General features: G+C 37.1%; 1 protein-coding gene across 3 annotated transcripts; it reads right to left on the minus strand.

Moving 5' to 3' along the window:
• Positions 1-11: 11 nt before the first annotated feature.
• On the minus strand, positions 12-23864 carry HJURP (Holliday junction recognition protein). 3 transcript variants are annotated; one of them, XM_074856553.1, is made up of 13 exons: positions 23767-23864; positions 22203-22269; positions 20738-20802; positions 19498-19525; positions 15105-15160; positions 13532-13571; positions 9303-9364; positions 8105-8203; positions 7301-7361; positions 4783-6356; positions 4188-4251; positions 2697-2784; positions 12-578 (listed from the first exon to the last, which is right to left on the minus strand). In XM_074856553.1, the coding sequence occupies exons 2-13, from the start codon at positions 22231-22233 to the stop codon at positions 458-460; spliced, it is 2289 nt and encodes a 762-aa protein (XP_074712654.1). In that variant the 5' UTR covers positions 22234-22269; positions 23767-23864; the 3' UTR covers positions 12-457. The 3 variants fall into 3 exon arrangements, with proteins under 3 accessions (XP_074712654.1, XP_074712648.1, XP_074712665.1); XM_074856547.1 differs by lacking the exon at positions 23767-23864 and adding an exon at positions 23511-23669; XM_074856564.1 differs by lacking the exon at positions 22203-22269 and having other exon boundaries at positions 23767-23857.
• Between the last annotated feature and the right edge of the window lie 1900 nt (positions 23865-25764).

Genomic DNA, 25764 nt, shown 5'->3' on the forward strand with positions numbered 1-25764 from the left:
GAACAATCAAACCCACTAAAAATTATAACATTTTATTGAACAATCACTTTTGGTGAACTAAGAAAATTTAACATTACAATTACATAGCAGGGATATTACAAGTCATAGCATATAACACCACATTTGTATCATCCAGCCTAATTTAGTACTATACTCATCTAGTACTGATATCTATGAAGCATGAAAGAGCTTGTTACTTATCTTATTACTGAGATGCAAAGCTTATTAGCAGAGAGCACATTCTGTTATTATAAACACCACTAAATAGCTGATTTAAGCTCAGCCATAGAAAGGAAGCCCAATTCACTGCAATACACCTCATGAAAGCAAAGGAGTAAGAAGTGCCCTGTCAGAAGGGACGAACCAGTTCCTCAAGATTTACATTACAGGGAAGTATAAATCAGGAATAATTTATGCTTGATTTTTGGAAGAAGAAAGAACAAAACAAACTCAAACTTCATAAAACAACCTTTTCTCTGCAGCAGTCCATGAATGTTCCTAGGTGAGTTTTGGCCAGGAAGTCATCCTTGCTGTGATTTTGGTCCTTCCCATCAGTGTAGTGTAGTTTTCTGGATGTCCTATAGAAAATAATTGTTTAGATGATGAAGTAAATTACACAAAAGTACTATGCTTGCTGAAACTCCGATGAACAGAATGAAGTTGAAACAAACTGCCAAACCAAGATATCTGAATGTCTTGACTGTGAGCAGCAGTGGGACTCCTTGTGTGCATTCCTGTGTGCTTTCAGCTGGGGAGGAAACTTTTCATCCTATGTCATTTTAATGTAATGCTACCACACTAAATAGCTATTTACGTAATTTAGGTTAAACTTCAAGATGTAATCTTTGAATATATTCACAGATAACTAAAAATGAATGATACAAGTGAAAATACAATTATTTCCTTGTATATTACTTAAGAAATGGCATAACTTTTTTAACACCTATTTTAAACTATTTTGGTTTACATCTGACAATTAAGTATAGCCATATAGCTGTAGGACAGCATTCACACAGAGATGAAGATAAGTTTATTAGTTATAAACATTTCCTTTTCTGAAATATCTCTTTCATAATCATGTTCTAGATAAAGGCAATCAAGTTCCAGACAGGAAGACAATATTCCTTTTCTTTCCACAACCATTCATTACAACATACAGCATTTTGCCACATGGCTTAGGCATAAAACTTCTGAAGGGCTCTGAAGCCATTAAAGAAGAGCTTCACTCCTGGGAACCATAGAAGGCTAAGAATATCACACCACAGGCCTAAGGAAGCTTGCCAGCTGACAGTCCTTTTTGGCTACAAATCATCAAACACGGATTTGTGAAATTAAGGAACAACGAAATAGATTTTATTCCATATGGCTTGGCAAGAAAGTACTCCATGAAAGCCTGATTTCCAGCTCTTTCTCAAACTTCTCTAGTTACAATGCATTAAGGAAAGGAAAACCTTTTCCTTCAGAACAATTCCTAATCTCATATGGAGGGCTATTTTGTATGGAGTCAGGATTTTTCTGACTGAAGTGAGAAAAAAAAAAAGAAGAGGGAATCCAAGAACTGAACTGAAAAATTTACTCAGCTAAGTGGGCATACTCAACATCACAGAAACATCCTTGTATACTCATCAGTTTGCCTCCAATCTTCCATTACATCAAAAATAATCCAAATACAAATAAATAACAATACTGATAAAGATTGTAATACAAGCCTCTAAGTTTTAATTCTATCTTTACTTAAACGGAAACTTTTTTCTTTAAATCATGCGGCCTCTTTTCTGGTTAAGCTCTCCGTAGGAGTAGTTTAAAAATGCATTCAGGCTTCCTTTGAAGTTTTAATTTGAACATTGTTGGAAAATGTTGATATCAGCTGTATGATCATCTCAAGCATAGTGAAGATATTTCTTGACTGAGTTTGGGAAGGCAGCTTATCTTGTGGTGCCAAATTAGACTTTTTGGCAAAGAGGCATGTAAAAAACATTTTGGAAATAAAATGAGAAACTGTTTTGAGAACTTTTAATGCTTTTTAATCCTTCTGCCTATTAGTTTGTAATTAAAAATCCAAGAGATTTGAAACTTGAGAATCCTTTAAAAGTCACACATTTTCTAAGAAAAGCAGATGTAGTAGGCCAGTATCCAGGGTGCTGGAAGGAGCGCTCTCCTTCCAGAGATCTAAATACACTGCCAATAGTGGTAACAGCAGGAGGAGAGGATCTCATATCTTCCAGAGCCACTGCCTGTTTACACAGAGTCAAAATCCAGATAACTATGCCCAACTGCAGAGAAGCTAACTTCTGAAAGTCCTTTTAAATGGCAACATACTGCCCTCTCCATAGCCGAAGAATGAGGCCTTGTCAGCTCTAACACACAGCCAGAATCAAACCAATTCTACAGTTTTATTTAAAATAATAAATGCCTCTATAATAAGCATAAAATAAGGATTAGAGTAGCTATTCATTTAGGCTATCTTACTAACTTGTGTTCACTAGCCATCCATGCTGGAGCCTGGCTAGTTTTGTCCACAGGCACTTGCTTCCCAGTGTTCAATTCTGCAGGTTTGTTTAGCTTGGGCTCTCCCAAGCATCCATGCTGATTTTCATTCCAGAACTATGCATGTAAGCAACAACCTCCATACGCTTAATACAGATGTAAAGCAGCAAGAATCTCTTCTGAATTGTCTTCTCTCAAAAGAAACTTACCTTTGGTGACACGTCTGTGCATTTCCAGGACAGCTGTAATTCTTCATTGCCCTTGGCCAACCAGAGTGGGCATCTGCAATCCCAGATTCTGGTGATGAAAAACAGGAGTATGAAAAAGGCAAGAACAATGCTGAGTAGCATGGACACTACAGTATGTTGTTAAAATATTACCCTATTAAGACATTGTTAATACTCAATTGGCATACTTCAACGAGCAAATTTCCTTATGAAAATATTCTAATGCAAAAGGTTGTGGCAAAACTTAATTTCAAATACATTTTATACACAATATGTGTAAGTATAAGATAGGTTTCTTCAAAATGTTTATAATTTATCAACATTAGAACAAGGTAGAAATAGAAGAAACTGTTGATACCAGAAAAAAATGGAATAAGTATGAGTAAAAATTGCAGGAAGGCAAAATAAGACAGATGGGATAAGTCCACCTTAACTGATCAAATTCCTTACAATCAATCAGTAATGAAAATGCAACAAGGCAAGAACCATGCAAACAAGAGATTCTTCTGTCATTTTCTTCTTGTATACAAGTTGACAATATTTCAAGTCACCTTCTTCAGTATTTTCCTTTACATGTTAGTTACTTATCTTGATGACAAGCTTCATTAAAATAAAATATGGAAAACAAACATTGGTGATTTTACTTAGCAGGAAAATGTTCAGGTTATGTTATAAATATGCTTTATCTGAAATCAGTTAAACAGAAATTAAAATATTAGCATCTAAAATCTTAAACTAATGTAGTTTTAGGGCTGTTTTTCTTTAATTGTCAAAAGTCTTTTTATCCAGATTAATAATCTAATTCACCTAAGCAAGTGAGGTTGTTTCTTCAGTATGAGGGTGGTGAGACACTGGCACAGGTTGCCCAGAGAAGCTGTGGCTGCCCCCTCCCTGGCAGTGTTCAAGGCCAGGTTGGACGGGGCTTCGAGCAACCTGGTCACAGGTTGTCCTGCCCATGGCAGGGGGGTGGGACTAGATGGTCTTTAAGGTCCCTTCCAATCCAAACCATTCTATGATTCTATGATTCTAAGTGACAGTAGCCATGCAACAGCTCAATTGCAACTTTTTGTAAAGCTGAAGAATCCAAACCAAAGCATTTGGTTATTCAAGTGTAGGAATAATAAACTATGCATTTCCTGCTGAACATTTAGATACAAGAAGTAAAAGCAACAGCAAACTTCAAATAAAATAAAATTTAAAAAGGATGAGAGAAAACCAGCAGATAATAAACAACACTTCAGTAGGAAAAGTCCTAAAGAACTTAAAGAACAGCTTCTTAAATAGCTGTTAACAGGAGATTAGAGGAAACCCTTTTCTGCATAGATTCCTTAAAGGCACATTTAAACATACCCAATTATTATGATGTAAAAGAGCTGTCACCTAGACAGTGGTCTATCGAGATCTGTAGATCTACTCTTTGAAGCAGTGCTTGCAACTGCTAAAGCAGCAATTCATAAAGTCTCTGAAACTAACCTTGTATGGAAGTACCAGGAATACCAAGAGAAGTTTTATCTGAAGAAGGATGAAATCCAGCGTCCTGAAAATAAATCAACAGATTACATTGATGGAAAACCTCATGTATTATTTCACAGCTTGCCTCAGAGGAAATGACTGGGAAGCTGGAAATAAGGGCCTGATTTAGTATTTAAATCAACAAGTCTAACAATTCCAATGAAACCCAGAAAAGCTTAATTTGTCTCACTTTGTCCATCTATACAATGATTAAAACGCTGTAATTTCAGAAGGACAACACCTTAATTGACAGGGTCACTGTTTGAGATTATTTTAACCAGTGACACAGTCTATTAAAAGGTAACAAAAGCATTTTATAACCATGAACATTATTAAATACAGTGAGCTTCCTCACATGATCCAGGAGACCTCATACAACTTATATTTTACCAAATAAAAATTCCCCAAACCTGTAAGACAACCCTACTGACCAAATAGCACCAGAAGTATGCTGTCAGTAGTATAAACAGCTTCCAGCTCCAAATCATTTTTTAAGCCCTTCTACAAGTATCAGCAAAGAGTACACAATAATTTTTTTTACAAGGTCCTTAAGTACCTGACTTTGACAGTTGTGACTGTCAAAAAAGCCGGGGCTACTGCCTTTGTATATGCTCAAAAAATCCATGTCAACTGTCTGAAGATTAAAGTTTTTTCTTTGAGAAATCTGTTGACATTTTGTTGAAGGAAAATAACGTTCCGGTATATTTCTCAGTCGCTTTACTGGTGAACAAAGATGATCATTTTGAAAATTTCCTTGTCTTTTAACTCTGGGAATTGCAGATAAAGTTTGAACAGGTGAGTTAACAAGAGCATTTACAGTTTGAGACATCTGTATTCCTTCGTATTTCCTTAAAGATCTCTGAAACCCAGGAAGTTCTGGAACAGCCTCACTACACAATTGCTCATAGATCCTGTCAAATTCTCTATCACACTGTGTACTGGACCTCACAGAATCAATTAAATTACTCTTCACCAATCTTCCTTTCTCTTCAAGGTTCTGTGAATTTGAAAGAAGTCTTGTCAATATCAAAGGCTTTTGGATTTCTTCAGAACACAGTTTGTCGTAGACTTTTTCAAATGCATCTTTGTATTTCGGGGTCATCTTTGAAGGACTCTGCTTCATAGACAATGAGGAAAATGAGTGTTTGCGCTGGAAAGAAAGTCCTCTTTCAGAAATTATTTTTTCGGGATTTATGAGCAAAGTGTTTGATGCTCTTGCAAGAGAAGAGTTTGCAACCGGTGTAAGAGTGTTACTATTGCCATAGGAACTGCAAGTACATGAACGCAACTCTGAGGTATCGCCACAAGGAAAGTCAATTTTTTGAGTTTTACTCTCTTTTACCAGCTGAAGAGCTGTTGACCCTGAACTGCCAGTAGATATTATAGAACAGTATTCTAGGGAACATTTGTAATCCAATTTTTCACTTTCTTTGCATTTTGAATTCTTCAGTGAGACAGTACTCTGTAACTCATCTTCAACTAGAAGTGTCTTTCCCATTCTAGCCATGACATTAGGAAAAACAGTCTGTTCGGAGACTTTCTGACCTTTTCGAGATACCAAGTGATGTTCTAAACTTGCGTCAGAGTAGTCCATTTTGTTTTCATTTGTATCAATGTAAGAATAAGGTACCAGACCAGAGAAATCATTAATGGAACACTCGTCATCAGAAAGTTCTCTGATCTCATTTCCAAAAGTTTGATTCTGGATGTTTTCACTTCTTCTGCTATATATGCTGGATAGTAATTGCTTCAGTTTAAGAGGTCTGAACCCTCTGATTTTGTGTACAGTGACACAGAGCTTTGGTCTTCCAGAACACCATCTTTTGTGCCTTAAGTGTCCAAACATGCATTTTAAGTATCTTCTCTGAGACCGCTTTGTCATGAGCCTTGTAAGTGTTCCTACCATTGCTGGATACAAGTCTGCAAGAGTTACATTGCTCCAGAAGCATTCCTCATCTGCAGACTGGTATTCTTCCAAGATACTATCACAGCAATTTTTATTCTGTTCTGGAGAAGGTTGATGCTGGGGTATGGTTATTGTATCTGGTGAAATAGGAACATCAGAAAATTGTAACTGTAGATGTCTAGATCTTGACAACTCTTTCTTTCTGCAAACACTGGCTCGGTTGCCTATTCAAGAAAACAAATGAATCACAAAAGAAAGCCAAAAGAAGAAAAAAAACCCAAACCAGTTAGGGAACTTCCAGTAATGTATTACATGACTTAGAAATAATTGTATACGGTACAGATAGTCTTACTGTAATAGCATATTTCATTAAGCATTTTGCCAGGCTAAATGGATGATTAACATACAGTCCATTAAGAAAAAATTAAAAGGTTTTTCCTAACCATATTGAATTAATAGACTATAGAAGACAGAAGTGAAATGTGTTGGAAAAAACCCTATTTTAATATAGCTTAGTATATAGATATAAAACATTTTCATTGTAGAGGCAGACTGCTTTGCTCTCTGTGATTTCTGACCAGGAGAAACAGCCTTATCCTACAGGTTTAGTTACTCAATTTCATATTACTTGAAAGCTTTGTACTTGGTTAGTACCAGTGCACCTTTTCTTGCTGTAAAGCACGACGAAGATAATTCTTTTTGTAGTTGTTAGGCTTGAAATATTTACACCAAAATTCTATCTCAGGTTTGTATCAAGTCTGGAGAGCTTCTGAAGAAAGAAATCTTACTAGCAAAGTACCACTTTGAGTACCCATTACCAGCAGACCCAAAGCAATTCCTTACATTCCTTGAATTTAAAATAAGCAGAACAAAAGAGATATGCTTTCATTTAATTTAGCTTAATGCTGCTGAATTTTTTAACTATGCATTTTTTTCCTGGGGCTATTTAAGAAAAGCTGGTTTTATGTATACAGGTTATTTATTTTTCAAATACATTTTGCCATAAGCAAAATGTCTAACTTTTCTTCAAGAATCCAGCCTGTTGAACTTCTCTGTTGGAAGTGCCTCTGTGTTTTCAATACATTAAATATTTATTTCTAATAAATTTTAATAAAAACACATTTTGTAACTAACATATTTGACCAGCACCCAAAAGATTTAGTTATACCAATCAGTTCTTGCGCTGGTGAAGCTAAATGAAGACCTTTTGACAAACCTTGAGGTGCTACCTGAAAAAGAAAGGAAAAAAGGACACAGTCTAATATCCTGAATTTTTTGCACATTAAAGGTAATATCAAAACCTTATTTGTAACTCCTCCTACTCTCTCCTTACTATACTAGGTCCTGTACAGAGTTATGGTCCTAAGGGGCTTACTAAATTTCAGATAAGGATGAAGAAGTCTGGTCTAAAACTTCAGCAAGAATTTCTAAGAGTTACCAGTTTAATCTTAGAAAGCTATTTATCATCTTTGCAACTTCTACATTATATATCATATTTTAATGCCTTTCCCAAATATGAGAATTTATACATGGATATATATAACTGGATAATCTATACATCTCTGGCAACTCCAGTAGAAAACTGAAACCATAACATGTAACATAACACTTTGTCCTCAGCCACCCTCACTCCTGAAATCAAAATAAAGCTAAAACTCCTTTTTTCTCTACAACTCTCAAATTAAAGCTTTCAGAAAGCTTACTGAAGTGAAAATCAACTCACACATCAGGGTTCAAAGAACAAAGTATAAAAATAAAAGAAATATTTGGATATTGTCTGCTCTGTTTCTTACAAATCATTGCTGTCAGAGACCCGAGACGCTGTGATGTTTACATGGAGAGCAAGCAGGAGAGGAACAATGATGGAACAGCAGAGAAGTTGTACTAGAATTCATTGTGCTGCACCGTTAGAGAGTTCTTATTTCATTCTAATTAGCTAATAACTTAGAACAGAACAGGAGAAATATGTTACCGTAATCCACTCGGGAATATTTCTAGTATAATCTTGTACTATCACATCCACTTTAAGTTTTCCTTTCTTTTGAATGTTCTTATTATCTATACATAGATTCTTAGAGGGGAGAAAAAAAAGTAATTAGAACACATAGAGTTTATTGACACTGACAAACCCAAACATATTACTTAGATTTGTTTCAAGCTAGTGTTATTCAGATAAGGATATCCAACTAGCATAAAGTTATTTTAATGAATACATTTTACATTAAAAAAAATGAGAAGGAACTGTAATTGAAGACACATAAAAAGAGATAACTAGCTAGTTTATTGATGCAGGAAAGCACACACTGTCTCAGAAGAGCCACTGATAAAAACAGAAACCATCCAGATGAAAAGTCCTAGTCTTAGGTTACAGAGCATTGGTAATTAATTACAGCTGCAAATCTTTACACATATTATTAATATCCCATGAATTCATATACACATTGAGGTCTACTCTGTAACACACCTCTACGTAAAAATCTAAAAGCATTTGGTGATAAATAGCAAGTTTTTCATCAGTGCAACTCTTGCTTTCTGAAGTAGTTTGTATTAGCTGTTGTTGGAGACATGACAATGCCTAGCACTATGCTAAACAAATAAGCAAAGTAAATAAATTTTCAGTAATTGTATTTCAGCAAGCAGAACACGGGATTACAGTGGCTGCACACACAAAGTATGTGTTGTACTTTTCTTGTGTAACTACTCTGGGTAGTCCTGACACCCATAGTCTAGTTTGGAAAACAACTGTAGAAGACTCCAGTCTGCTTTTGTTATGGTAGCCATTATTTCAGATTTACTTTTTTTTTTTTTAAAATCATGTTACCTGTTTATGCTAGACTCTCAGATGAATGACCATGGTTTTATAAGTGTTTTCACTTTGTGATTCATCTGGTTATTCTTTTTCCATACCTGTAACAGCCCTTCTGAGGGTTACCTGTTCTATGCAATATATTGTATGACTTTCTCTGGTATACTGATAATATGAATACATAATATTACTTCATATTGGTCTTCACGACATTATTTATTGAACCTCTCGTTTGCTATGCTTACTAAAAATGTGCATTAAGATGCAGACTACATAGAGTCTTCTGCTGACTGAATCAACTCAGACATGTGTAATAATTTCTATTGAACACAAAATTATTCCATTAGACACCCAAAATTTTTACCTGGACGTGAACATCTTCACATTTTCTTCTTAAAGAAACTATATCACCATCACTTTCTTCATCTACAATTTGAAGATAAATACTAAGTAAAATCTAGTAGAACTCTAAAATAGAAATGTTTTTAAACACACACTGTATAACTCACTGACTGAACTGGTTTCATTTTAGAAAATGATTTTCTACACCAAAACTTTTTATCTATATTCAAGTCCAATTGAAAAGCATGGTTTATAGGTTCATAAATGACTTGAGGGCAACAAAGAAGATAACTTGTTTGTAACCAGTTTTTCAAGATTTATGCTAACCATTTCAGAAAGTAGAATATTTTCAAAGCACTGCTCTGCAAGATTCACTGTACATTAATGAATCGTTCCCACTTATTTCCCACTACAGTCCTAAATATCCCAACAAAGATAGTAAGGACCTTCTACCACACTTCCTTCACTTAGTTTGTTATTGTCAAGACTGCCTTGGAACTGCCATGGTGAGAAGACAGACTTGAAAATATTAAAAAGCAAGTCCAAATCTTCCAACTCAATTTTTAGGTATCCTACGGGTATTTTTGTGAATGAAACGCAACAAACAAATTTTTTTTTTTTTTTGCTAGATGTAGCCAGACATTCCAATTTATCATTAGCTAAAGCCTCAGTCTTTCACGATTATAAAACATGACTGCATTGTAAGCCCTGATTTTTGAGTTTCCCTGGCTGTTATATCTTTGTCCCATGATTGTGTTCACTGCAGGGAGGGAAAGAGGAGGAGAATAACCCTGAAAAAGGAAACAATGAGTGAAAAAAATCTTGGTTATGACTTCTACCACATCACTGTCTCTTCATACTATTCTTAAATTACTAAAACCAGAATGAAAATCTTTTCCAGATAATCCCATCTTCCTTTTTTGTTCCCCATCAGTGCAATCATCACCTAAAGCTCTGTGGACAGCTGCTGCCGTAGAGCTAGGATAAAGATGCATATGAAAGAAATGCTATTTTTGTAGGAGACAACTTTGTATCTTCTGGTGAAAATGTTATGCAATCAGAGCTTTGGCTTTGACAGTATACCTGACCCCAGTAGAGTTATTTTATTAGAACTGAAACCCATACCTGTCAGATTATCAAAGTTTCTTCCCACATGACTAACAGAAGACAAAGTTGTAGTCACTTTAGCCACAGGAAATCAGTTAGTTACTAAGCATCAGTGGCAGAGGAAGCAGTAAGAATGTTAGTGTTTTAAACTGGAAAAGTTTCAGCCTCCAATTTCTGTTTTAACAGCTAATACTCTCCGTCTGCCATACAGTCGTCTTCTTCCAGTAGCATTGGGCAGAAAACTGGCAGACTGCTCCCAAAATGGTCACTGAGATGACCAGAATAGACTGCTATAAAAATGGAAGGTTCTTGAGATAAAGGTAACAACTCCAGTGTCCAGGAATGGTCAACTCCATCATGCTAATCACAAATTATTAAAAATAGTTTGTATCATAGAATGATTTGATCTATATACAAGTTGAATACTCTTCTAGGTCTGAAACCTCACAAAAGCATAATTTTAGTATGTCTTCAATGTATTGTCAATCATACTCAAATCACTGGAACACTAATTGTTAGCAGAGGACCATGGCACAGCACTGAACAGGAAAAAGCGAAGTATCTTCTCTAGGGAACTTAGAGTGTTTCTAAGGGCCAAAAGGGAAATTTGGAAAACCTCTGCTCTTCGAGTGCAGAAGAGAGAGGAAAAATGAAAACTCCCATCTTTCTCCCTGGAAAATTTGACTTATAATACAGGAAGTTATTTCACTGGAAATGCACTTAATACGCTACCATTACCTAAAAGATATATGTTACTTAAAAGATGAACATGTTAGTAAGGGGTTACTGTAAATTTTAAGTTTTGACTTTGATGTCATCCTCTAAAATTAAATACACTTAAATAAATGTACAATTCAGATTGAACTTTCCCCTTTCTCTCCAAATAAATTCATTTTTTCTGTGATACTGTCCTAATAGATACAAGAAATTGCACATGGAAAAGGAGGTGATTGCTGACAGCCAACATGGGTTAACTACAGGCAAATTGTGAATGACAAATTCGGTGGCCTTCTACAATGGGGTGACAGTGCTGGTGGACAAGGGAAATCATCTACCTGGATTTGTGCAAAGCATTTGACACCGTCCCACACAACTTCCTTGTCTCTAAATCGCAGAGACATGGATTGCACAGATGGACCACTCGGTGGGTAAGGGATTGGCTGAATGGTCTCAAAGGGTTGTTCAGCCTGGAGAAGGCTGTGGGGAGACCTTACAGCAGCCTTCCAGTCCCTAAAGGTACAGGAAAGTAAAAGTACAGCAAAGGTGGGGAGGGACTCTTTATCAGGGAGTGTAGGGATAGGACAAGGGGTAACAGTTTTAAACTGAAAGAGAATAGATTAGATTAGATGTAAGGAAGAAATTCTTTCCTGTGAGGGTGGTGAGACACTGGCACAGGTTGCCCAGAGAAGCTGTGGCTGCCCCCTCCCTGGCAGTGTTCAAGGCCAGGTTGGACGGGGCTTTGAGCAACCTGGTCTAGTGGAAGGTGTCCCTGCCCATGGCAGGGGGGTTGGAACTAGATGGTCTTTAAGGTCCCTTCCAACCCAATACATTCTATGATTCTATGAAATTGTTCAGACATCACTATACTTTGTCATGCTACTTCCTGTGAAACCAAAGGCAGACCCAATAATTTTCCCTATTAAGGGCAGACCAATACTTGCAGGTACAGGTGAGGGTTGTTTCACTCTATTTGTACCTGTTGATAGGCTTTGCCTACTTTTAGAACAAAAATACAATGTAATTGTGAAGGCAATGTTTCTTTCAGGTAAGAAACGTGAAGCATTCTGTAGGAATACTAAAGATGAAAAAAAACCCTACCAAAGCTGAAGTTTTAGCTAAAGCAGCTGAAGATACATGTTTTTCTTAACAGTTAGCTATTGCTAACCTTCTATATAACACAAAAAAATAAAAAAAACCAAAAAGCCAAACACCTAGGTGAATTCCATTCTTAAGTGAGAAATCCAGTCCCAAGTCTCTAAGAAGCTACTTTCTAGGTCTTACTGTATTTGGAGATAGCTGGGACTCACCGCGGCTGCTATAAATACTCTCCAGTCTCTTCCTAGAACATTCACAACAGGAGGAGTGGATAATCATATTACTGTGTGCTGCTGTGAAGATACCCAGGTCTGAACGGCATCATTTATTTATCCCATGAGTGCAAAAGACACAAAGGACACGTACAGAAGCTAAGCTACAGATGCCCCTGAAATTTGTTTCCTATGTTTCATTGCACAGGTTGAGAAAAATCAAAGTTATATTTTCTGAATTTGCAGAAATTATTTTATCATTCAAACAGAGACTTGAAGTTATCCTCTCAAATCACAGGAGGACAGATTTCAGATTGCTGTATCTTATTTTCCCAGCAACAGAGAAGTAATCATCTGCCTTGGAGAGAGCTATGTGTATGAAGCACCTAATTTATACCACAGAATTTAAAAACCAGCTAACCATATTTTGCTACAACTGCTCTTTTAACCATTAAATGCTGGTTACCACCTAGCCATAGTTTAATTTACACAAAATAGTAAGTTTTTATATGCACAAGAATCAAAAGATCTTCAGTAATACAAGTTTTAAATATTTTAAAAAGTCATTCCAAGATTGTTATCACTAATTAATACAATCAAATAATTATTTAGGTATACAAGGTCAAAACCACCCAAAACTTTGCAGAAGGTTACAACACTGATGCTGAAACTGGTACAAACACTACTGAAGACTTATTGTTGCAGCTGAATGCAATTTCCATGTTTACCAGACTGCTAGAAATTAATGTATATATTGTAATTATTAATAAAACTTATATGGCCACTTACGCCAAAGTTTTGATTTCACTGTTCCTTTCTTTATTAAGAAAAGGCAATTGAACATATTCCATATTGACTTTCCCGTGCATCAGGGATTCAGGACCGACATTTTAAAGAGGAATGTGGATATTGATTTCATAGTACTACCAGTACCTCAGTCTCCTGTTTTCCTATTCTCTACTTTCTGAAAGTGTATAGAACACTGTTTTATAGGGTTATTTTTCCTATATTAGAATTATTTTTCCTATATTAGAAAAATTACAAAAAAGTTATTAGCAATTTTTTTTTCAAAAAGTTAAAAGAAAAGGTAGTTAAAAAGTAAATTAAAAAAACCCACCTACGTCAGATGTATCCACACAAGAGCTCTCAGAAGATTCCTTAAAAGCACATGAAAGGAATTAAGACCTGGTAGCATAAACTATGTTAACTAGTCTGTAGAATTTTCTGCTCTCACTATTTGCTCAATTTTTTGGGGTGGTGGTGAAACAAACCCAGTTGTATTCCACAAACTATGTCCAAATGACACCATCTTTATTAACAAATATGTACACAAATTTTTCTTGATTCACATCTCGCTACTCAATGGGGAAAACTGTTTTCTTCCCAGCCCTTCTGTATTTGGACAAATAACAGAAGGAGAAGTCATCATGCAATAAGAGCAAAAAACACTTGACAGATGAACTCTAATCACCAAATCTTTATCAGTGTGTTTTGGGGATTTTCTCTGTGTTCCCATGTATAAGGAAAGCTTCTTAACTGCCCTCTTTAAACAATTCTTATATATAATAGAGCAAAAACCCTATCTGAAATATTTTGTAGAAGTCTTGATAGTTGCATGAAAAGCTCATTTTTAGGGATAAGGACCCTTTTCTAAATGTTTACAATCTACATCTGACATCACGTTCTTTAGAATTTCTTTTAAAAAAGTCTAAATCCAGTCTAACTAGTTCAATCATAAAATTAGTGTATTGTGGGTTAAAATGACATCAATAAGACAATTCTACCATCTATGTAGAACAAATAACTAGGAGTGACCAGTGAGATGGCCCATATCACTCTTCAAATGCTGAATGTTTTCTTCTTAAAAAGATAAGGAGTCAAGAGATGTTACTCTAGACACCCATAGATTTTACAAATAATACTTGTTTTAAAGTTAGACACACATATTGCCTAACTAAAAAGATACTTGATTGTTTAAAGCCTATACCAAACTGCTCTTTCTCCTTTTAAATAAACTTAAGAGTAGAATTCAGCTGAAATCCATGGCTGGTATCATGGCTGCTATTTGATACCCCAAATATCACAATGGGAGGGAGGATATGTAATTATATGAAACATATGTAAACATATACCACATAAACAACATGAATAGGGTCATTGTAAAATTTTTTTTTAAAACGCATGAATCCACCATCACAAAATGTATGAGACCACCACATATAGAAGTCCAGAACTTGAATTTTTCACCACCTCAAAGCACAGAACCTATTGGGGGAGGAAACGATCAGGGGAAGTATACTAGATGAGCAACATCAACCAGAACCTGAAGATTTTAATTTTACACAAACATGCACTTGGTAAGTAAAGAGACATCTTTCCTAAAATAATGCAACGACATGAAGGGAACAACATGAAGGGAGATATAAAGCAATTGTTTAATAAGGTATCTAAAGTTTGACAAACTGCAGAGAAAGAACTGCAGCAAAATACTTCAAGCCCTCAATTTTTTCAGAAGTCCTTATTTAAGGAGAATAAAGTGATTCAATTCAGCAATTAATAGATCTTTAAAAATCTAGCTTTATAGCTATGGTACAGGACCATCTGCTCATAATTAATTTCTTACGTTTAACTACATAAATATGTTTTCCCAAAGAGGCTTTATAACAGTAAATGCAGTGTGGTGCCCATACCTGATGTGCTCTTGAATATCCATTTTCAAAATCACTGGTCTGTTGCTTTGACATTTCTTAGCATGTATGGAAGGAAAAAAAAGAATTCTATGTTGGTTTGATAGGCCACAGATCAATGTTGTACAATGTGGTTGTTATACACTATTTTGAATATTTTATATTTATTTATATTTTATATTATATTTATTTATATTTTGAAAATTTTTTAACACCAGCATTTAACAAAGGGAGACTGAAACAAAGAATAGACAAGTGATGGAACAAGATTCTAGTCAAATACAGCAGACTAACTCTGATCAGAGGTGTACATCTACCATATTACATGTTTTCTTCTTAACCCATAAAGCACCACAGAAAATAAAAAAAATTGCCCCTTTATCAGGTGGTATCACTTGTAGAAAAGGAAGCCAACTGCAAACTTTTTGTGCATATTTCCTGGCATATGTTGAAAATGATAGGAAAAAGACTAACTACTCCTGAAGCCTGAGGGTAGAGCCCCAAACCTCTATTGCATCATTTTAATGATTTTTGGCAAGGGAGCTTTCTAGAACTGCCAGGCCCATCTCCCTTCACAAACAGACCCACCCACAATCTTTGTGGGTTGGTTTCCCCCCTCCCCATTTATTTAATAAGAAGCAGAAGAAATATAAAGAGTGTAAGAGCTGTCTAATGTAGCAGAGATCTCCTCTTTTTACATTTCAACCTATATTTTGTTCTTCATTAGCTATCACAACTCAAGATTTAAATAAAATCCAAAACATTAGACCCACAAAGAAGCTACCTTCGAATAAATGTGACTTCCACGTAAGCTTATTTCACAGTCTCTAAGACAGATATTATAGCTATTAAAATCACACAGATTGAAAACTGTTTTGATATCGCTGAAAAAAGTTACGTTTCTAACCATTGTCTTGTTAGATTTAAAAAAAGTATCTGTTAGAAGCTACAACCTCTCAAGTCTACATACAGTGCATATGGTTATGATATGCATATAAAAATTATTGCCTAAATCTATTGTTAATGCTGCATAAATTACAGAAATTTAATCTTTCCCAAAAGAGAAGATCTACATCTCCAAACAAATGACTCTGCTGGTACTAAAGTTGGAGTGGGACTTCTCATGATTGGATACATGTGATAGACTAAATAATAAAAATAATACGTATGCTTTGGCAGATACGTTTACCATACTCAAGACTGTCATTAAACAAGTTTCTGCTTAATGCAGAATTTGTTCTATTTGCTTTTTTCTGCATTTCTGTTTCCAGATAAATTGATGTCAAGTATCACAAGCAATTTACTTTTTTTCATTAAATGGTGAGAAAACCTCTCAAACCTACCTCAGGCACATAGGTATTATTTACTCCCATAAACACTTCATATTATTTAATAGCGCCAAGCAGACATCTAAAGGTTTCCAGTTTTCTAGGGGCTTAAAGCATATGGAAAGGAACCTAAAGACGTCATCTATTTCTGCTTTCATTTTAATGGAGGAACAACTATACTTATCTCACCTCTAGAAGTCTAACCCATTCTTACGAGCAACTCCATAATCTCTAAGAAACATATTTCAGGACTTCCTTATGTTTACGTTTGGAAAGCTTTTCCAATATTTAACCTAGAGGCTCTCTTTTGTTCTCCCCACCCCCAATTTAAGTCCTATCACGAGGGGCTCTAGTAACTATTTTTTTTTCTGACTCACTCCAGCTAGTCAAGCTACTGTCAAATACAAACCAAAGTACTCCACCACAAGTTTTATCACTGTTGAACAGTACAGAAAACCTGTTCTGTGTGCTTTACACACTAGGCACCTGCGCATATTTTCTAGCAGTGTGCACTATTTTCCCAACAGAGTGATATTCTTGGTTGGCTCAACCAGCCTTCAATACTGCCTCTTCCTACATTTCATTATTCCTACATAAATCTATTACTTTGAACTTCTCTGCATGAAATTACATGTAGTTTACTTTGAGTTTTAGCCCCAGTTTGCCAGACCATATTTCACAGTGGTCATCCCTACTTGGTATCATCTGTGAGTATCCCCCCTTCCACTATTTACTTAAATGAAGTATAAGATAGCAATTTGCTCAAGACAAGTCCTGGAAAAAAATCCCTCATTTCCTTTCAGTCTGTACACAGACCACTGATAACTACTCTATAAAACTATTGATAACTACTCTATAAAACCAGTCCCTCATATAAAGTTAATGAAGCATATTATATAACCAGAAGGCTCTGGCTTCAGCTTGTAGCCTTCTCAGGAAATTTATGTTCACTATTTTGCAAAAAACTACAGTAATTCTTCCTTTAGAATATATTAGCAATGCATTTTTTTAGAAAGCTAAGTAAAACGTTTTCCAAACATTTCTGGATTGGGAACACAGGAAATCAGAGTAATGTGGTAATGTCCCATTGAAATCCCTTACTGAGCAAGATCTGTGAAACACCACAGAGGGTGTTTCATTTGAAAAAACTTCTCAAGAAAGAATTTTAAGTGGCTAATATATGACAGAAATACTGCTCCTCTTGGAGGTTGAAATTTAACATACTTGGTGCTCCCATAGTCAAAACTGTATAAAAGAAACCCCAAACACTCAAATGTCATTTTACCCAGTAAAATTGCATGGGCATACTGGACATTCTATCCTAATAGTAAATTAGATTCTAGCAAAATTCAGAATTGCGAGTTGAAAAAAATAACAAGACACCCCATATTCCAGGAGAAGGGGTTCATTAATAAGTATTTGGGTCTCAAAGATATTTTAAATGTTCACACTTAATAGAACAGAACTTTATGTATCCTAATTGAAAACACATATCAGACCCACCAAAGAATATAGAACAAGAATAGGTAAAATCTGCACATTAGCTTTAATAATCCATAGCCAGAAGGTGGGTTTTTTTAGTTTTTGTGTTGGGGTTTTTTAGGGGGCCTTTTTGTTTTGTGGGTTTTTTTGTTTGGTTGGTAGTTTTTTTGTTTTTTGGGTTTTTTTTTAAAGGGTAACACCAACCACAACCTGTCAGTTCAAATGCTTATTCCACGTACTTTTGTGTTTCATATAAGAAAGTGCAAGATATGATTTTCTTAAATTGAACAAAATCCATGAGATTCTTTTATAGCATATATAAATATATACATATAAATACCAATCTGTAAAAGCGGGTTTGTCCTTATATCAAAAGCTGTTAACACTAGTGTTATTCCCCCACCTTCAACGTTTAGTTAATATTTCTTCCCTAGGATAACTTATAACTCAAGTCTTTGGTCAAGTTGTATTAAAAGTTGGAAAAAATATGTAAAATATCAATTTCTCTGCTTTTCTATCTTATTTGTAATGTAGCACACTAAATTTAAAATTAATTAGATCAAGTCTTTGTAGCATTAAAGAAACTCCAAGTAAATTCCTTCAATAAGAACTTCTAAGGCATTCCAACCTTAGGTCAAAACACAAAGGTTAACAAAAAATTACTTCTAAGAATTCAAGTACTGTATCTTTTAAAAACCTAATTGCTAGATGCTCTTTCTTTCCAAGTCCTACTGCAGATTGTAGCCAGTCATTTTTTGCACTTTTCAGACTCATCTGCATATATTTTCCAAAAATCAGAGGCAAAGTCTGGACCATCTGAATCTTTTTGTATCAGACCCTTATTTCCCAGCTGAACACTTTAATTTCACAGACTGATTCAAATCCTATACCTGAATCCTGTATGGACAAAATTTTTGGTAGGATGTAGAGGGAGAGACACACTAGGTTGTGTTTTGTCCTCATATGTTCAGCATAAAAGTTTCTCAGATTAATGTCATAAAATAAGCACTAAAGAAATCACTTCAAAACCTTAAGAAAATAAGCCCAACATACCTTTGCTGTAATAAACATCATAGCTTCCCCCAATCATTTATCCCAGCAGAAACATATTTTATTAGAACATACAGCTCCCTTTCAGAACAATGAAAAGATCTTCAGATGTATGACATCTCCCTGAGTAGTATCAGAATTACATTTTTGTGTGCAGTCTTGATTTGACTTCCATCATGGTACTTGATCTCTAATGAAATAACCGTACACTACTTTTTCCTGCAGGCAGCCTGAATCATTCAGTACACAGAATAATCTGCTAAATTTTTTGATAGCTCATCATGCAACTTCATGAGATTCTTCTAACACACTTTTTTATATGCCTATTAATCTAGTTATTTTCAAGAAGCTAGCAATTTCCAAATTTCTCCACTTGTACACCCACATATGAACATAAGCATAGGAGGTTTTTTTGAGTGGTTCCCCCCACATGAAGCAGTGAGTATCCTACAGAGTTTGGCATAAAAGCAGGATACCTTCTATTAAGTCAATTCTTTGAATAAGATCATTTACAACACTTCTTTTAAACACTTTACCTTCATTCCTTTGAATTCCTCTATTATGCTGCAAGTAGAAATAGGAAAAAAAAAAAAAGTCAGAAGAATCTTAGAATAGTGAAGTTATTTTAACAGATGCCTTTATTTTATTTGGTGTATTTCACAACTAGGCACTTCATAAATAACCATTCAGTTTCCTTCAGGTTTCCCATGGCCTGATCAGAAAAGCCACAAATGCATAGTAAAACTTACCTGGTCATTCACTTCTTGCCATATCGTTGCTGCTGAAAGCACTGCAAGAACATAAGCTATAGCTACCTTGGCCCACATAAGAGGCTAAGACAGAGAATTCCTCTTACAGCCCTTAATTGATTTAGTCTGGAAAGTTGTGCAGCAATGCTTAGTAGATGATGCACAAGGTATTACCAGGAGCGGAAAACAAAAGGGGAGATACAACCCCTTTTCTGTCTCCATTAAATCTAACACTCTTGCTCCCCAAGAGTGAAATTCAGGATTTCACTCCTCATCCCCTCACTCTTTGGGGTTCAGAACTGCTTCTGCCTTAACTACCACAGGACACTACACAACTTAGCTTTTTAGACAGATATTAGGAATGTAGCAGCAAGGTGACATCCGATAGTTATGTGAAAAACACTAAGATTTTTATGAAATTCACTGTTGAATTCTTATGGGGGAGTTTAGGAAATAGAAAAGGAAGTGACTGCTTGTTTAATGTTAATACTGACAATAAAAAAAATACAGATCATATGCCCACAACAGTAATGGCTTTAGCCTGAAGCAGACAGTGAGTGCTGAGACTGCAAAGATACTTTAAATACTCTAGCACTATTTTACACACACACACACCAAAAAAAAAATCTAAAGATGGAACCAGGAAGCCCTTTGGAATTAAAAAGCTGATTACCTGAACCAAGATAAATTGATTCAATGCATGTTAACTTCAGTAACAATATTCTGATGGGATCCAAAAGTACATGTCCCCATCAGACAGCATGTAAAAAAATAATAATTTTCCAGGTTTACCAGTGGTGCTAGCCACTGGTAAATGGTCATCTATTTTAGTCTCTCTCATCTAACGGGCTTAACCAACCTATCCTAAAACCTTATTTTAAAGCTATGTTGACTTCATTGATTAATATGTCTTGCAAATATTATATAGTACAGCAAGATTAGAATGTATTCCTATAGACATTATATATATATAAAAAAGAAATATTGCTACATTTTGACTGCATAGTAGGACTATATTATTAGATACCTCAATTACTTCCTTCTTCGATTTTTTACACTTCTTGGTTGACGCTTCCCCCCATTGTTTTTCTCCTAGAAATAACAAGAGATATCAATATAAACATAGATTTTCTTGTAATAGTATCTATACCAAGTATCATTCTAACAGACATAAACATTTAGGAAGAAATTACTACATCATAACAAAACATTATCAAATCTGAACAGCCTCCAATACAATTGCTGAAACAAACATAGAAAAACAAGAGAATATTGTAATTTCTAGTTAACTAAGAAGTCAGGCCAAAATAAAAAAAAAAAACAACAAACCATACGCTGAGTCTAACGACATTGAGCTAAAATCCAAAGAGCATTACAGCCCTAGATGCTATGAAGAGGGGAAAAAAAGCAAATTATTTCACTTTTTAAATTTCACTTAATGCATGCAGACTACATAGTACCTGAGTTTAGTTAAAGCCATAATTAAGGCTTTTCAGGACTGAGATCCACATTCATTCCGTATTGAATAGAGGTTACTAAACCAAAACCATAACCGAGCCTTTACAAATCCAAGACTGTGTATTACAGTGCTGTACGCATGTTTCCTCCCCCTCTCTTGATGGACAATGCATATAAAACACTATAAAATGCAAGCTTCCTGGTCTGTAAAAGCCTTTGAAAAGGAAATCACATTTGGTGCAACGATTACATTGGGTTTGACACTGTGGTAGTACTTCATGTGTACGTCCAGTAAGTTCTACTTTACAAGAATTGAGACGGCAATTTACGTATCATAATCTTCACTTCAGCGATAATAAAAACTGGCAGAACATTTCATTTCCCAGTAAAGCCACCAAGCTACTAAGTCACATGTCCCACTAAAACCCTGAGCAATGTATTTTAAAACAAAAGGTTTTTTTCCACAAGAAGCACTCCATAAGCATTATCAACTTTATAAGGGATCAACAGTTATAATGAAACACTGGAAAAATATGACATAGCACAATGTGGTATAGATTTATACCAACCACATGAAATGAAAAGTTAAAGAGACTATATACCCAGTCAGCCCTGACATCTGACATAACAGAAATTTATCAGAGCAACCTACAGAATACTACTAATGAGATGAACTACACAATCCATTCACACATATCAACTTCCTGCTAAAACCTCTATTCCTTTGTTTCAGTTCAGTTTTCTCCATTTTGATTCTTCTTCATACAAGTCATCCGAATATTAACCATTGTTATCCTGAACTTTGCTAGTAACTCTTTTGTATTGTCTAAAATAGAGCATACAATGGACTAAAATGTTGCGTATAAATAAATTCTCCAGGTATTATATGCACGTACAAAAGGCTACATATGAAATGCCATACCTAGGTGGACAAAATTCAGTATCTGTTGCAACTAAATGTTATATAACTGCCAACAGTTACATGCATTATTAAGTTGAAATATACAGCATGTAAAGTTTTAAGAAGTTCTTACCTTCAGGTGTATTGTAAGTGAGAGTTGCCATGGAAATAAGCAAATCATCTTCGAAAGGATGATTGTACTAAAAGGACCATTAAAGATTACAATAAATTATTAAAGCAATGTTTTTAACATGCATTTTAAGTATTGTTTTTAAACCATTTTCCTTTGACCAAAGTGTGACATTATCTGTACATTGTTTTATTGATTGAAGTTAGAAGTCAGCAATCTGGAAATATTAATTCCTAGAGGAAACATATATATTTTAAGCATGTACATAAGTCATTCAATTTCAAAGCATAAGCCAATCACTGACAAAATGGGGCTTCTGAGAGTTTTCAAAGAGGTTATGTTACTCTGTTACAGTTTCTTCTAAAATTCCTCTGTAGTTACTGGAAGTAGCCACTTCGCATAGATCTACAGCTCATGACATATAAGAATACCCAATCTAATGCTAGATAAGAAAAACGTTCTAGAACCAGACTTAGCCTTATGCCAGCACCTAGACATTAGCACAAAACATTTCCCTAAACAGCAAAGTTGACATCCCAGAATAAATACATGCATCTCTGGACAAAGGTGCGTGGCTCCCACAGCTTTAACACAAAATGGGTCTAAAGGAAGGAGTATTTGTGGAGGGAGTCTCCCACTTCTTTTTGTAGTTTTATTGAAAATACCACATCTGATGCTTGCTATTTGGGTTAAGGACACTATAAAGACAACTTGAACTTAGAATTAAGCCACTTATTTGATACTGGCAATCCCGGATGTAAGTTTTATGGATGTATTCAAGGAGCTGGCTCTTTACTAGCTTAGTCAGTCCAAGTCCCAGGAGTGCATGGCTCAGCACAACTGCAAAACTGCCTGAGGCCCTGGGTGATAGCTGCTTTTGGCAGCCAGGAGAAATAGGAGCTTGCGATACCACAAGTAATTAATTGACGAAGAGCATTCAGCCGCAGTTACTGCGAATTAATGTCCACAAAGAAAAGCGCACACGTCAGCACCGAGACCCCAGGCCTTAGAGGTGACGAGGAAGAAGAGGAGCCGAAGGCTCTGCCACTGCCTAAAGGCGAGGTGGGCAGGGGGCCGTGCTGCCTCACACCCTCCCAGAGGGTCGCCGAAAGGGCGGCCAGGCCCGGCCGAGCCACGCCACGCCATTTCGGCACGGGAAACCGTAAGCAGACCGCCTTCCTGAGACGGGCGGCAGCAGCCCGGAGGCCCCGCAGGTGACAGAGCTGCCCCACCCTGCCGTCCCCGCCCCGGGAGGGTGAGGGGAGCCTCTGACAAAGGCCCCTGCCCAACGGGGGCGACCGCGGCCCTCACCCGCTCCACGATGCGGTTCAGAGCAACAACGAAACGAATGTTGCTCCGCCGCAGTCGCTCGTCCACGTCGGAGTCCATGGCGGGCCGGCTGCTCCACTCTTCTTCGTCCTCCTCCATGGCGCCAGCGGCCAAGCGGGCGCCCGCACACCCAGGCTAAGGCCCCGGTACCGGCCGCTACTGCTACCAGGCGCTTCTGCCCCCCCGCACGCCAATTCAAACAGCGCGCCAACGCCCACCGCATCCGCCCATTTCCCACCTTGATTGGGTCTTGCTCACGTCAGTTCAGGCACCGCAGCCCATCCGAGCACGCGGTGGGGGGCCTTCTCATTCTGATTGGCTACTAAGAGCTGCCGAGTGCCCACCCCCTCATCACAGTCAACCCGTCTCGAAGCCGTCCCATTGGGCACGGTGCTCGCAGCGGGTTGGGAGTTGACGCGGTGGAAAGTCGCTGTTCTACCTAGCAACGGGGGCCCACCGCGAGCTCCCATTGGCCGCGGGGTCAGCGACCACCGCAGCCCGCTGAGAGACGCGCTGTGGGGGCCGATGGCGGCCGCGACCGTTGTGCTGCTTCCCGGCCGCCGGCTCTTCCCCGCTGCCGCTTTCTGGCCGTGGGCAGCGTCGGGTGGGGCGCTCAGAAGAGAGCTCCCTCAGCGGTAGCCGCTGCTGGAGGGAACATGGCAGCCCAGGGGCCCCGCGGGTGCCGGGACTGGGGAAGTTTTTGCTTGCCCACAGGGTGCTGCCCTGGCCTCGACGAAAAGCCAGCATTTAAAAAATCAGTACGAGCCACCTCCTGTAAAATAGACAGGGCTTTGGCAGGGCTCCCTGGGGCCAGGGCTCCTTGGGGCCGCAGACCCTGCCACCCCCCCGCCGGGGAGCAGTGCAGGCCGGGCAGCTCCAGGCAAAGCTGTACAGAATATAACCCTTCTGCTGGACTTGGCAGAAGCGGTCAGAGGAATAAGGACTGGAAAATTTGATGCTAAATGGGTGCCCTAAGTCATGCCCTTTCCAGTCATTTTCCAACCGGTCTTAGGGGCTGCAGGCCTGAGGCCACTGAGGGGGGAGGGCTGGAAGTGGCACCGCCGAAAGCGTTACCTGCCCACCGGCACTGATATTTTGGATGTCATCCCATTCCTCTGCAATATTCTTCAAGCACCTATTCCTTTTCTATAAATAAAGATTTTAAAAAATGAATGCTATCAGCACATCAAGTTCCCTGGAACCTGCCATTGTAAAAACATTTGCCATTTTGCCAATGTAAAGACATAGATGCATTTTTCATAATGGCTTACTGTCTAAAGCTGATTTGTATTTATGTATTTACTGTTTATTAGTTCGGTTGTAATAAATTTTATATTTTAAACACAGAACTAAAGAAAAAGACATCGTTTCATGCATTTTTAAGCATTCTTACTATTACGTGGTTGCAAATTTTCCACAGCTGACAAGTTCTGCATTAAGGCCTTACCTTGTTTCTGGGAGGTCTTACCCTTTTCCTACTTCTGCATTAAGGCCTTACCCTTTTTCAAGGTATTATTTTTCTGCCACCACTGCATGAACCCCAGTGCTCAGCGGTTATATGTGTGTGGTGAGCAACTCAGTTACAAGAGTAGCAAAGTGTTGATTTTGGTTAGCAGGGAGAGAGAGGACGAGTGTGGTAGTTCAAAGCTGACAAACTAGATCCCACTCCTAGATTTGTGACTGTCCTCCCACTGGGATGAATGCAGGACAAATCATCTAAAAACCAGAATCTCACTGATGATCACCTAACTGCATATTCTTTATTTCCTTGATACCTGGAAGTGTATTAGCAGAAGCTCTGAGCACTTTCTCTTGCTGTTCACGTTGATGGAAGCTATGCTTTGAATATATAAAAGCTTATATAAACTTCCTAAGATTAAAAAAAAGAAAAAGTGTGAATACCCTGAACTAATCAGATTCTGTGTATCTCAGACGGAATTGACAAAATTGGTGGGCACTCAGTACTTTGAGCCAAGTCCCTATAATCTTTCATTTCCCATGGGTAAAAAAGGAATAATACTACTACTTTTACTCCCCTGAATACTGGAAAAATAAATTCTGTGATACTTCCAACAGGGTCAAATAGTGGAATAGGTCAGAATATTAGTAGGAAGTGTATTAGTAGACAAGTAAGACTGTATATGTTCAGGATAAGCTTTAGATGATGTGTAGTAAAAAAAATTCGAAGCCCCATGCTTACAGAAGTGAGTCCTGGCTAACTGTTTGGTTCTTTCAA

Source organism: Strix uralensis, chromosome 2 (assembly GCF_047716275.1).
Source record: "Strix uralensis isolate ZFMK-TIS-50842 chromosome 2, bStrUra1, whole genome shotgun sequence".
NCBI classification, from domain to species: Eukaryota; Metazoa; Chordata; class Aves; order Strigiformes; family Strigidae; genus Strix; species Strix uralensis.

Excerpts from the sequence above, each read along its gene's own strand:
- HJURP (XM_074856547.1), bottom strand. The coding sequence starts at position 23,627 with ATGGAGGAGGACGAAGAAGAGTGGAGCAGCCGGCCCGCCATGGACTCC. Across the intron at positions 22,270-23,510 it reads TGAACCGCATCGTGGAGCGG|TACAATCATCCTTTCGAAGA; the intron begins GTGAGGGCCGCG and ends TGGTCCTTTTAG. Across the intron at positions 2,785-4,187 it reads TCCTGGTACTTCCATACAAG|AATCTGGGATTGCAGATGCC; the intron begins GTTAGTTTCAGA and ends TTTCATCACCAG.